The sequence below is a fragment of the Eptatretus burgeri genome, chromosome 15 (genome assembly GCF_056783735.1).
Source record: "Eptatretus burgeri isolate ZD-2024b chromosome 15, Ebu_testis_v1, whole genome shotgun sequence".
Lineage (NCBI taxonomy): Eukaryota > Metazoa > Chordata > Myxini > Myxiniformes > Myxinidae > Eptatretus > Eptatretus burgeri.
Genome location: NC_140975.1, coordinates 31,272,185 through 31,286,399, shown reverse-complemented (window position 1 = coordinate 31,286,399; position 14,215 = coordinate 31,272,185). Strand labels below are relative to the sequence as shown.

Sequence of the window (14,215 nt, the reverse complement as noted above, 5' to 3'; positions counted from 1 at the left end):
TGTGTGGATGAGGCACCGCGGGCGAGTGCCCCCGCGTGTGTGAGTGGTATGGTTTGTGTGAGGGAAATGGCACAAGTGGGTGGAAGGCCGCGAGTGAGTGGAACCACGTGTGCGAGGGAGGTAGCATGCGTGAGTGAACGGCCGAGTGCAAGGGAGACCATGTGTGTGAGAGAGCGGTATGTAAGGGAGATGTCGGTGGGCATGTGTGAGCATGCAGCCGCGTCTCCCGGTGTGAATGCTAGTGTAATGGAATGGTGTATGAGCGTCGTGGCACGCGGGAGTGCGTGTGTTGAATGGCGACGACGACTGCGACAGAGGAACAAAAGCCGGGTAGCGGCTGTAGCTGTTTCGGGAACCGCGCCAGGTTCACCCAGCAGCGAGCGCGAGGTCCGTGCTGTGCAACGCACGAGGCCCCCACGTGCTCGCTTGCGGGAGTGAAGCCCGGTCCGGAAACGCACGCGGTGGATTTGCCGATCCCGCGGACGGACAAAGTTTAGGCAGGATTACGGATTTGGACCGGACGGGTTCTCCACGCGAGCGGGTGTGTTCAGCTCCAACGGGCAGAGCACATGTGTTCGCGTGGGGAACCCCTCGAGACGTGGGGCTTGTGTTTTTTTTTATGCGCACGGTGACGTCATGGCTAAACGTGGGGTTGGAATCCGGCAGGAGGGGTATCCCTGCCGGATGGTACCGTCCAAGGAGGGACGAGGTACACGTGCAGCTGCATGACGTCACGGGCAGGTGCAAAGTGCGCGAGCTGTGAGTTGCCGCGCTGGTGCTGCGCATGTGGAAAAAAAAAAGCAAGCCTCACTTTCGGGTGCACAGGATTCCTGGGCAAGGGGTGGAAGACCCCCTGACCTGGGCACAGGATGAAACTAGTTAGGGGGAAGGGTTAGCTTAGCTAGACCGGCTCCATGGGGCAGGGGTAAGTCCTCATGGGGCCCGTGGAATAGATTAGGTGGAGGGATTGTTAGCCAGATTTAGGATGGGAAATGATTTCAGGATTTGGAGACAGTGACAGACTTTGAAGGTGTAGAGGGGACGTAGTTTAGCTACGTAGTGTTAAAAGGAACGTGCTGTAGTTTAAGGGACGACGTGGAAGCACGAGTAAGTTAGGGGATGTAGTTAGCAGGATGGCAGAATTCAGCGGTGTGTGTGTTGAAGAGTTGGTGAGTTGAGTGGAAACATGTGCTTGGTGAGTGAGTGAGGCCAGCGGGTCTGTGTGTATGGAGCGAATGGGGAATGCATGGGGCGATGAGTGATTGGGGGGAGGAGTGACTCCCGCCCAAGGGACCCCGGGGTCAGTATAGAGTGAGTTAGCGGGGTTAGTCAAATTGAAAAATGGAAGTCGTTTTGCTGTTGGTGGGAGTGTAGGCTCGAAACCCGTTTGGAGGGGTGCAGGAGCCCTGTTGACAGGCTGGGAGCATGGCCGCGAAAGGTGAGTATCGCTGAGTGGGTACCCCGGGCACCAGGGTAGTCGGCCGTGGTAGGCCAAGGGCCCATGGGGGGCCAGGATAGCGTAGTGGGCACGGGTGCGCCCGCTGGTGCGGGGGCCCGGTGCGCCATTAGCCACGTGGGCAGTGTTGTGGGCATGGGTGACCCTCGGAAAGGGGCCCGAGAAGCCAGCCTGCCACGTGTGCGTTTCAGGGGAGGTGCCATGGGGGGCACTCCCCGGTGTTTAGGGAGCTGGTAGGCTCGGAGGCAGTGTAGTGCCCGGGGGTGCAATCGTAGGGGAATCGGCAGAGGGTCATGCCTGCCAAAGGGAGCCACGCGTCCCAGCCATGAGACCATGTGAGGGCACGGGAAGAAAATTGGGGGGGGGGCGAGGCCCGAAATTTGAGAGGACACCAACACAGGCGACGGGAATCTGGGTTGTTAGAACCAATAGTTTAAGCGAGAGGCGCTTGTTGAAAGCCCCGGGGTAGTTTAAAGGTTAATGGTTATGGTAGATTAGGAGATGTACCCCTCCGCACCATCCATCCCCTCGCTCTCATTGTGGGCCGCTTGACCCACTTTGTGTTATAGATCGCTGAAGTCTGGGGAGGCCATCTTGAGGCTTCATTGGGCCTCGACGCAGGACGCTAGCTCTCCCTTGTTCCCCTCCGGGAAGGGAACGTAGGGGTTGGGAGTAGGCCAATAGACGATAGGTTAGCCGAACAAGGACGATAAAGGGGGTTAGGGGACGAATTATAGGGGGAGATAGGAAATAAAAAATAAAATAATAAAAAATCAAAAGTTGGGGCTAAATTGTTTTGGACAAATTAAGGGAGTGGGTGTGGACAGTGACAGGCAAAGGTGATAGGTGAGAGGCAGACCGTAGGGTAGGTCCGAGCCCGCCTTCCGAGTGGCCAGCACCACCGCACTCCCTCCACTGCAAGGCAAAGGCCGGCCCACTTCATCAGCAGCTGCTGTGCTGCAAGGCCTGTGCCGGCCGGATCGTCTGCAGTTGCTGTGCTGCAAGGCCTGTGCCGGCCGGATCGTCTGCAGCTGCTGTGCTGCAAGGCCTGTGCCGGTCAGATCATCTGCAGCTGCTGTGCTTCAAGGCCTGTGCCGGCCAGTTCGTCTGCCGGCTGTGTTTGTCTGCCATGGCCTGGTTCTGCAGGCTGTGTTTGCCTGTTGCCTTTGCCATGCCATGCCCACTGCCCCTATTCACCAGGCCCGTTCAATTTTGCTTTGCCCCCCCCCCCCTGTTCATTTCCATGTGCGCCAGGATCAGAAAGCAACAGTTTGTAAGCTGTAAGAACTGCCCTGTTGGCAGCTACAACACGGGCCTGCAGTGGCGGCCCGTGCACCGTGTTTTGTGTCCATCCATCCATCCGTTGCGCTCATTGCGTGTGCCACTTGAGCTGGCATGGAGACTGCGTTTGTGCAGCCCATGCACCGTTGTGGTTCACTGCGTTCAGTTCAAAAGGGAGGCCTAGGACTGCGTGTGAGCAGCCGGCCACCTTCCCTGTCACCTGCATTGTTTGAGCCAGAGACTGCATGCGAGCAGCCTGGCTCCCTGCTAACTGCTTTCTTTTTGCAGAGTCCATTGATCCTGGGCCATGGTTTAGTGTAAAATTTGTAAGTTAAGGTTAAGATGTACTGTAAATATGAGTGCGCCCCCGGCATGTCTGTCTTAGCGCCGGCAATTTTATTTAAGTCGTCTGTGTGAGTGGGTTTGTTTAGTTAGTTACTCAGCCCTCAGGTTATTTATTTTGGGGATACGAATACCATGAATGTCGCACTCAGGGATCCGTAGGTAAAATGTACTAGGGGAGAACTACACATGATGGCACACGAAAATTTGACGACTCGGGACGAGTCTGTAAAAAGGGGAGGGGGTAGTGTTGTGGTTGAGGAAATTCGCAAACCACCATTCAGGTCCCGTAGGTGAGATATCTCTGTAAGTACATGTGTAGTTTGCCCCAAACCCGTTGTTTTGAGGGAATAAATGTGATTCATTCGGGCTGCGACCCTTTAACATCGCCGTTTTTCTGTTCTATCGTTATTTTGCACCAACCACGTCTCAACCGCCATCATACAACAACCACCAACCGCAACGCCACTTCACAACAACGCCAACAGCCACGACCTTTACCTTCACAGCACACCATCCCGCAACCATCGCATCACCGCCATTCCAAGCGTCACCGTGGCCAGGGACCGCCACTTTAGACCCTCCACCACCTTCGCCTCTCCTTCTGCGGCCATTCCCACACCGCTTGTGGGCACCGAGCGTCAGGCTGTCCTGGACTCGTACAGGGCGCGCACTGAGCCGCGGGTACAAAGTGCGGCCTTTCCGAGGAGAGGTCGGATCAGGAATGATACACGCCCACTTCCGATCCGTCCAATCATTAATCGCGGGGCGATTTGGCCCCGCCTCGAGGCGCGTCGGAGTAGAATCGATATATGCAAATTCGAGGATCAGGGGAGGTTCACGCCCACTTTTCCTCCGTCCAATGGGCGAGCGTGGCTCCGGCCCCGAGCTCATCCTGATCGGGAAATTTGCATATGGGTTCTCCTGCCGTACTATAAAGCGCCAAGCGCGGGGCGAATTCAGTCAGTTTTTGGGCTCGGGCGAGTTGGAGAGGTGTGGCGGCGGCGGAGTGTGGCAGCGGGAGAGTTTTTGGGCTCGGGCGAGTTGGAGAGGTGTGGCGGCGGCGGAGTGTGGCAGCGGGAGAGTTTTGGGCTCGGGCGAGTTGGAGAGGTGTGGCGGCGGCGGAGTGTGGCAGCAGCAGTCAAGACGGGTCTGGAGGAGAGTCAGTCTGTCGAGGTTCGGAGCCTGTCGGGGAGCTGCAGAGAGGGGAAGCCGGTAGCACGGTCGAGGTCGCAGTGGAGTCGCTCGTCGTGGGACCCAAGCAATCCAGCTATCCTCTTTCCCCAGAGCATCAACAATTCTCCCCTTCTCCCCCCCCCCCTGCTGAGATAGTGCGGAAAGGGGCCCCGTTCCCACCCCATTCCAAGCAGTGCCAACGAAACCCGCGGAGGAGCGCGGAGTCGGGGCACCACCGCCACATTTGCGGCTCATCACAAGACGGGTAGGCTTCACCCGGTCTCGCGCCCACAGACCCCGTCTGCCCCCTTGTCGTTGAGGGTGGCCCTTTTCTTTTGCTTTTGAGTATATGTGTTGTCGGCGCCGTCTGTAAAGTAAAACTGTGTAAGTGTTGCCGTGTGCTCGCGTCGTCGGTAGTAGATCTGCATTGTTGTGTTTCTTTTGTTGCAATTGCTTTTGGTGCATAATTGTTGTAATTGTATATGTGTGCTTTCCGTGTGCCGCGGAATAAATGTGCCTCATGTTGAACTGTTTTTCCCGTTTCGCTTCGTCTTTTCTTTAATTGAATCTCCATCTTACTTCACGTAAAGGGTTGGTAGTGGGCTAAATACGCCCGATAATTAATCGGAACCGTCGAGGTTGACGATAACACCACTCGGTTATCCCGACAGTACGGAATGGGTCGCTTAAAGTGGCCCGAGTCCGGAGTCGACCTGCGGCGAGGTGCGATCGCCCGGTCTACCCTCCGTGTGGGTACTTAGGTAGGTCGAATTTGGCGAACAACCCTATCCCACGCGGGGGGCCGATTGGCACGATCGTGGTGAGGCCGAAAGGCCCACCCGTGACTAGTTCCCGGTGTTAGTCCGAGAGGGTCACGACAGAATTGTCCGTCCGGTGGGCGACGTGCCGCGATTCGAGTTACGTGGCCACTCGCACGCAGTCGGGCGCGAATTCGCAACAATATATATATATATATATATATATATATATATATATATATATATATATATATATATATATATATATATATATATATATCTGTGTTACCGTATAGGTGAAGTTCCTGGTACAAGCAAGTATCATGCCGACAGTCACATGACAGATCTTATTAATTGGCCGAGCGGAACCAAACCACATGACCATATCTACGGACCAATCTCGAGATCAGTAGTTTCCAAACTTTTTTCACTGGGCCGCACTTTCGGGATAAAAATTTGCTCACGGCACACCACATTCCCAAAATATACATATAGACGAGCTCGAGGTGACATGATCGAGGCTTTTAAATTTTTAAACTCGTATAATAGAATTGTCTGTCTCAGTTTAAATGTTTCTTTGATTGTCTTTGAATCTTCCTGCCACACTTGTCATCCTCTGTCGCGGCACCAGTGTGGTGCGTAGCTCCGTTTGGTAACCACTGTTCTAAATCAATAGGCTCACCTCAGTTGCCATATGTCACCATCAATGATGTGAGCAGGATGAGTCAGGAAACAAGTTTACTTTCATTCATGTATTGAAATCAGCAAAGCATAGACAAGTCAACTCACTCAATCCCCGTTACCCACGATGTGTGCTGACAAATAAACAGCTCACAAAGAAAAGCGACAAATCTGCCACGATTACAGCTGACAAAGAAAAGCGAGAGAAAGTGAGAAAGAAATAGTTGTGGAAAATGGGTTGGACCTCTTCAAACCTCAGTGATGGCTCTGAGAAGCCGGCGCAGCCCCCTTGGATATTGGCAACAGCCCGCAGCTCGCAGAGAGTTGAGCAGCACTCCGTTGTCCTCTCCAATGTGCACCAGCTGGTCTCACACAGCATGGCTTGTCACAAATTGCAGGGAGATGACGGCAGACACGATGGGGTAGGTCGATGGCATCATGCAGAGACAGCTCCTTCCGCAGTGAGAGAGCCAGCGAGCTGATGACAATCCAGACAAGACTCTGACCCAAGAGAAGATGATGACGACAAAGTGCGAATGACCCAAACCACTCGACTCGACTCTCCTCCCTGATGACAAATTGCAAATGAACTGACCCATACTTAAAGTTCATGCTCAGCAGCCATTTTTTCGCCCTCTGTCCATGGAAACACTGTTTGTCTTGATCCGCAAATCTACATATCACCCAGATATCATTGGGGAATGCTTTTAAGGGGCATCTGTTCTCTTACCTGATGCAATTGGCCACGTGGACCTCTCCCACAGATTGGTCCTGTTTTTATTGGGTGTGTGCTGTTTCTGATCTGAATTCCTCTCCCGTCATGGCTCGGTGGTCATCGGCCATTTTAAACCAGTTCAGAGAGATAGAGGTGGGCGAAAAAGGTTACTGGATGGGTCAGCTGGTTCAAACCAGTTCAAGAGGAAAGAGAGAAGAAAGATACAAAGGTGGCATGAGGTGGTTTGCTGGTTCAATCCGGTTCAAGAGGACATGAGAAAGAAGAAAATGAGAGGCTACATAATGAAAGAAACACTGGATGGGGAACAGACCATCCATCGAACACATGTGCAATGCATATTTATCCACATCTATCTATAATTCCAGAAATCTGTGTGTGTGTGTCTGTCTGCGACCGCCGTTTCTCGACAACCACCGGTCTGATCTGATTGAAACTTGCCAGGAATATTGCCGGGGACCCGCGGATGTGCCTTTTCAAGGTTTGATATTAATCCGATGAACGGTTCCCAAGTTATGGCCATTTTATTGCTTTTTTTCAGTGTTGGAAAGGTGTATATATCACAGCTGAAGTGTCGTTCCATCTTATCATGCCATTTTTCCCCAAAGATATCTCAGAATAATGATAACAGCAAATTAATAATAATAATAATAGCACAATAATTTGCAGTAATAAAAAGAATAACATGATACATTTACCAATGTCTGTCAACCAATAACGACCTATATATTGTCTGTCAACTAATAATGACCAATAACGTCTGTCAACCAATAACGACCTATATATTGTCTGTCAACTAATAATGACCAATAACGTCTGTCAACCAATGACAGGACACGGTACTATGACATCACGAATGACGTCACAATTAATGTTTATTTATTTATTTGCACCATTGACGGCACAATTCGTCTTCTTCTTCGTTTGGTATGGCATCACAATCGATGCTGGGGACCCGAATATGTGCCTTTTCAAGGTTTGATATTAATCGGACAAGCGGTTCCCAAGTTACGGACATTTATCTGTCAACCAATGACAAGACACGGTGCTATGACATCACGAATGACGTCACAATTAATGTTTATTTTTTTTGTTTTTTTTTGCACGATTTAAGTCACAATTCTTCTTCTTCGTTTGGTATGACGTCACAATCGACGCTGGGGACCTGAGTATGTGCCTTTTCAAGGCTTGATATCGTTCTTCATCCATTTCAGCTGTTTCCCACTCGTGGGGCAACTTAGCTAAATATAGCATAAGAATTGTGAATTTTGTGAGGAAAGCACCAAATTTGGCACACTAGTAGCCTATCATATTATGAACAGATTTGGATATTGGGCCATCCCAAATTCAGCCGCTGATGGCTGTGGCAGCCATTTTCCACTGCCATCAAAAATTTTGAGATGGCCCACTATCCAAATCTGTTCATAATATTGTTACGGAAATGGCCCTTACGGGAATATGAAATATAGAATTAGCTCAGTTCCCCCATTAAATTCATGTATAGATAGGTTGTGTGGTATAAGGGACGATATGTGTGTGTCGGGAGGTGTAACAGACTGTTTTCGTGTTTGTGCTATGGTGGTGAAACGAGATCGCTATTATTCCTTCCTCATTCCGGAATAGGCCCCTCCCAGTCGGCTGAGAGCGAGGGGTGTGGCCTGGACAGGAAGTGACATGAGGGGAGGAGCCTTTGGTCAGAGAATCACCGAGACAGATGTGTGTCAAAGGAACTCGCGTGTCGAGGCGAGAGAGAAAAGAAAAAGGCAGTGGTGAATCGGTCGGCAGAGAAAGCGGAAACTGCACATCGATTCACCTCACGACTCAAAGGAGAAAAGAAAAGGGGAAAAAAGGAGTGCTGTGTGTGGGGAACGGCCGGGTTCTCGAGGCGTGCTCGGAGTCGCTTCGAGGCGAGCGAACGAAGGAGGCACCGTGTTGGGTCTGCCGGGAGAGACGCTGAACCGACCTGCACGTCGGTGATTCGACCGAGAGAGGAACTGAGGGGACGAAGCGCGAGTCGGGCTTTGAGGCGGGAAGGCCGGAGAGGATACGCCGGAGTGTCTGACGGTCCTTGCTCACCTCACGGCTCGACACGTTGTGATCCGCCTGCGGAACTGGGACCTCGACTGGGACCTTGTATGGAGAACAGGCCAGGCCGGGATTCGTGTGCTGAACCCTGGAGAGAGATCGGCAGTCTCGCATCGTCGACGCTGCTCGGAGCCAGAACGTGCTGAGGAGAACCGCGCACGCGGTGACGAACAAGAGGCAACGGGAGTTGCTGCGCCATCTCCTGCTGCGTGCACTTTCGAGCGGGAGTTCGAACCCGTGGACACCACCACTTGTTACGAGCCACATTCGTGTTTTTGGGACACGGTCCTCTCGTCCATGAGCCATCACCAAGTACTCTGTGTTGTCCTGCATGCATGTTTGTCTGCACGTGTTGTATAAGGCATATTTCGTAGTAATCCCCTTGAAACCTTTTAGCCATGGTCCCCCAGTTAACAACGGGTTGATTGTTAATAAAACCACTGTCGTGTTATTGCTTGTGTTGTGATCCCTGATGTCCCCAATAAATCTGGTTAATTCTGATGAAGTTGCCGCTATGGATTACTTCGTGTCGCGTCGAGGAACGATCCGTTCGATTGGAATACAAGACCAAAATGGTTACAGACTGGTAGACTCCGCTCGGTCACTGACAAAGCCAGTCTGTAACTAGGGGTTCTGTCTCCCCAACTGGTAAGGTACAGGAGTACGTTGGTATCGCGATTAAAGACGCGTGACCCAAGCCAGCCGTTGCTTGTCAGATCATTGTCCTGCTAAAATGTGAATCGCTGACCCAGTTTCAGATTCAAGGCTGACTCAAGCAAGTTTTCATCAAGGATTCTCCTGTACTTTTTACTGTCAATTGTCCCTTCTATCCTGACAAGCTTGCCAGTCTCTGCTGATGACAAGCAGCCCTATAATATGATGCTGACACCACCATGCTTGACAGTCGGGATGGTGTTGAGTCTGTTATTTAAGTGCAGTGTTGGGCTTACACCAGATGTAACGCTTTGAATTTAGACCAAAAAGATCAATGTTTGTCTCATCTGACCACAAAACGTTTCTCCACATGCCTGCAGTTTCATGAAGATGCTTTTTCGCAAATTCCAGAGAGCTTTTCGATGTGTATTTTTCAGTGATGGTTTCTTTCTTGCTACCTGTCCATTGAGGCCAGCGTTGTGAAGGGAACAGGATATTGTTGATTGATGTACACGAACTCCAATCTAAAACATTGAACCTTGCAGATCTTTCAGTTATTGGTGGATTTACATTGGCATCCTGAACCAGTTTTCTACTTGCCTGGCTGCTAAGTTTGAATGGGTGACCTGATCTGGGTAGAATCTGGGTGGGATGACACTGCACATCTTCCACTTCCTCATGATGGATTTCACCAAACTCAAATGAGTGACTTTGAAATGTTCTTAAAACCCTCTCTTGAATGGTGCTTCTGCACCACTTTATGTCTGATTTCTTTGCAAAGCTTCTTGGTCTTTATGTTTGCCTTGCTGGTTTCCCAAGTGAGTTCCACTTTAAAACTCCTTAGATAAGTTGGAGCTTACTTTATAAGTTAAACCACTGATTACATACAGGGAAAACCAACGACACTTATTTTGTACCCTTTCAAAGAAATAATTTACTCCTGAAGTGATTTTGGGTTAATTCGGCAAAGGGTTGAATACTTATGCAACTAAGATTTCCTCTGCTAATCAAACTTATTCACCTTTTATCTGCATTTAAAAAAATCTATCACTTTCGAGGAGTTTGTGAAGACTCTTTATATTACGTTTGCTTTGAATGCATCATGAAATAAGGTCAGGTGGCATCAAAATGTGATAACTTTCGAGGAGGGTGAATACTTTTGCAGGTCACTGAATTTCTTAGCATTTGTTTCGATAAGCATGATGTACTATTTGTGCAATACATATGCATTCCATATGAACACTTTGCAGTTCAAACCTTAAGAATGTGCAGGTGTGGCAAATCTGCATTGAAATAGGTAGGGCATTAGCCTCACCACAGGAGCTGATTATCGGGGCAAACAGCATTGAGGAAGTCAGCAATTGGCTCACAACGGGAGCTCACTCATGCCGCCGGCATGAAGTTAGATCAGCAGTTGATCTTGCATGCAGTTGACCGTTAACAGCCGCTTTGAAGGACAGGGAGCTATTTTGAGGTCAGTTGGCGATGAAGCTTACGGAGAAAAGGTTGACTATTACAGCTGCTCTGGAAGAGAGATGTAAAAGCCAGGAGAGTGACTATTCACGGGAGGACAGGGAGCTCTTTTTGAGGATGGCTTTCATGCAGAAGGATGGAGAATGCCTGTTTCTGAGTGTGCAAAACCTAGTGTGCTGGAGTTGCGAAAAATTATTTCCCTAAAGCAACAAGGGCTTTGAGGGCAGCGACAGTTACACTGGATTGCACCAGAGAGCTGCTGACTTGTTGATTTCTGTTCCAGGAATTCTGCACAGCTTGTTTCCAGGTTTGAAATTGACGTCTCGGCAATGTTTGTATTGTATTCTTGTCGAGTGCATGAACGGGCCCTAAGATGAGAACCGTTAAGAAATCTGTGACGTTTAGTTTGTTTAAGGGTGGTAAGGGTTAACACAAGGTTATTTACTGATTCATTTATATTTGTTTATTGCATACTGGTTGTTATTACTTCATGTAATCGTTTACCTGTGCCATTCACTTGTTCATTAAATGTACCTGGTCTTGGAATTTGCTCATTGCTGTGATCTAATTTGGTGATTTCGGTATCGTTAAACGAACTGGCTCAATCCGGTTCACAGCACTCGCGATCTACGGTTGCTCGGCCAAATTAGGAAGGTCGCAAGTGCTTATCGGCGCATCACTCAGTTTATTACATGGTCCCAACGAGTATTGTAATGTAACAAACATGTCCAGGAACTTGTTTGGGGCTGCAGAATTTTGCTGGTGGCTACATTCGTTTTGACACAATCCGCAGAATTCAAACCGGGTAACGGGAACAGGCTGCGACTGTTACAATATTAAAGTTGATCTGAATGTGGACACACACACCTCCCTCTTGGTCAAGGCTATATTACAGAGGTCACGAGGTCAATACCATTTCTTATAAGTGAAATAATATTCCAGTGATGTCAGCAGTAGGCCGTTCAATGTAATCAATGCACTCACTTCTGCCATGGCTGGCAAGTGGTGTTTCCACCATGTGAGAAAGTACCGGATTGACACGGAATACATGAGGAGTCTTCGTCTTGGGTCCCTAAACCACACAAATGAATTGAAACATTGAAAAATGTCACACACTTTGAATAATCAAAACAGCTTTTATAACACTTTAACATCAGTAAGATAACGTGTGTGTATTTTTTTTCTTTACAAGAGTAAGGTTGATGGAAGTGAAAAGTAAAATTGACAATGGGATAGTAGGGCACAATTGGGCAAAACCAGTAAGGAAATGAGTGAACAGGAAAAGAAGAGAGAGGAGGGAGAGAGGGGGAAACATTGAAACCAACAAGTGAGAGGGATGAGTTCGGAAGAGTAGGGGGTAATAAAGATCATGGGTTAGGATAGGGGATGACATGAGGTGGCAGTGCACTGCCTGCTTGAAGCCGTAGAGGGAAGAGTGGCAAAGAATGACCTCTGGAAGGTGGTTCTATAGACAGAGGAAGCGAAGAATAAAGGAGTTGAGGTGTGGAGTCAGCTTGGATTTTGCGAGTTTACCCAGGAGGAGGTTACTGGAAGAACGCATGCATCTGAGAGTTGGAGTGGATGGTTGGTAGGCTGAAAGAGCAGGAGCAATATCATAGAAGAGGTGGTAAAAAAAACGAGACCACCAACCTGCGTGCGACGTGAAAGCAACAGACCCTGTACTTTAGCATCATTGTAGGAGATTCCGCTAACGTTGAGAGTTTTAAATTCCACAGAATCCAGGAAAAGATAATGTGATGCTCGGGCTCCAGTCCATACGGGAGAGCAGTACCCCCTTGAGCTCCGAATAAAGGGCTTGTAGACCGTGAGTAGTTCTGATTTTCCAAAGAAGAATGTGGAATGCTCGAGGATGCCCAACAATGCAACTGGCTTTGGAAAACATTTGTCTTACGTTATTTTTCAGGTGTGTTCCTTCACAAGCATTTTTCTATTTTTAAATTAAAAAAATGAAATAACAATTATCGTTCTTGCTTTGCACCATTTCTCACCTGATTTTGCAAGACCTGTGCCACTTTCGCAGCTGGAATGCCTCTGGCAGTGTCGACACCTGATCTGCCTTTTCCTGATGCAGAAAAATCCAGGGGCACATTCGCACACGGAATCTTCACTTGGCGTACATCCTTTCACCTCCTTAAAGCCATCCGCTGTAGCATATGGCATCCAAATCACAATCCAACAATCTCCGCTCCCCACAGTAACAAATAATGTCAAGCATGTTTACATAGCAACTATTATCAGATTAAAAAGTACAGGGTGTTTCCAAAACACTGATACAACTTTGACTTCCTGCCATTTTTTTGTTTTTCACCTTTACCGTTTTCCTTTTCAGGGTATGGACAATTCTGGATGTGGAGCCACTCGAGATTTTGCCTTGGTCAGCTTTGGCGGCCATTTTGGAAAATGGCCGCCATTCTACTTTAACAACATGGGATATCTGTCATTGTTATTCTCTTTGTAGGTTTCTCAGAGGTGATAAATACTCAATGTGATGTGCATTTACAAAGGAAAACAATAAAAATGTAATTTGTGTTGATTTATTATATTTCCAACCATTGTATCGGGGAAAAAATGGTCATTTTTATGGGAAAATCCATTTTCCCATAATGAACTCTGGATTGCCTTTGGGACGGGCAAGAACTACCACTACATCCCTGCCCATAAAATAGCCACCTCCCTCGGTCCACAGAAGGCACGTGCCCTCCCTGTCTACCATGCCATGACCGGATGTGACACGGTATCAACATTCGTGGGGCATGGGAAGAAATCTGCCTGGGCCACATGGAACTCGTTTCCAGAACTGACAGATTCTCTTGTGACCCTGACTACCACGCCAGTCAACATCCAGGATGACACAATGCACTGCATTGAAAGGTTTGTGGTGCTCCTCTATGACCGCACCAGTCCATATAAGGATGTCAACGAGGCCAGAAAGAAACTCTTCGCCAAGAGGAACTCTGTCCAGCGCATCCCACCTACCTACGATGCTTTGGAATAGCATGTGAAGAGATCAGTCTTCCAGGGTGGCTATGTCTGGGGGCAGGTCTTGGTCGCTCAAGCCGTGCTTCCATCATCAACAAGCTGGGGCTGGCGGCAAACAGAGGATGGGTCCTACGAACCGCTCTGGACCACACTCCCTGAGGCTTCAAAAAGCTGCTTCGAGCTGGTGTCGTACGGCTGCAAAAAAGGTTGTATAAACCGCTGCAAATGTAAGAAGGCTAATCTGCAATGCACTGGACTGTGTGCTTGTGAAGGAGAATGCCAGTAGACAGACGCAGTAGACACAGACTGAGATATCAGCTTAGCTTAGAATGTGCAAATGCAAAGTCGCATTGCTTGTAAAAGTGTTGACTTCTTGATCCAGAGCCAGTACACTTGAGCTCAGAAACTCATATTGTACTAGACTGATGTATGCAAGTACCATGTGTACTGGTATAATGGTAGTAGACAGTAAACCGTAGCTGCTTCAAAGTGAAGTGTGTAATAATTTGACTACATTTTCTGAGTTTGTCATTATCACGATTATCAGTTCCCTTTTCAAAATAGAGTAAAGTATGT

At 48.9% G+C, this 14,215-nt stretch overlaps 1 protein-coding gene across 2 annotated transcripts in view; it reads right to left on the bottom strand.

Annotated features, from left to right (window-relative positions):
* LOC147011839 (tumor necrosis factor receptor superfamily member 14-like) overlaps nucleotides 1-14,215 on the bottom strand; it is a 100,834-nt gene that overhangs the window by 34,533 nt on the left and 52,086 nt on the right. For both annotated transcript variants that reach the window (XM_085857219.1, XM_085857220.1), the window contains exons 4-5: nucleotides 12,649-12,804; nucleotides 11,624-11,711 (exon numbers count right to left, since the gene is read on the bottom strand). In XM_085857219.1, coding sequence (XP_085713345.1) covers nucleotides 11,624-11,711; nucleotides 12,649-12,804 — 244 coding nt within the window. The remainder of the gene's footprint in view (nucleotides 1-11,623; nucleotides 11,712-12,648; nucleotides 12,805-14,215) is intronic.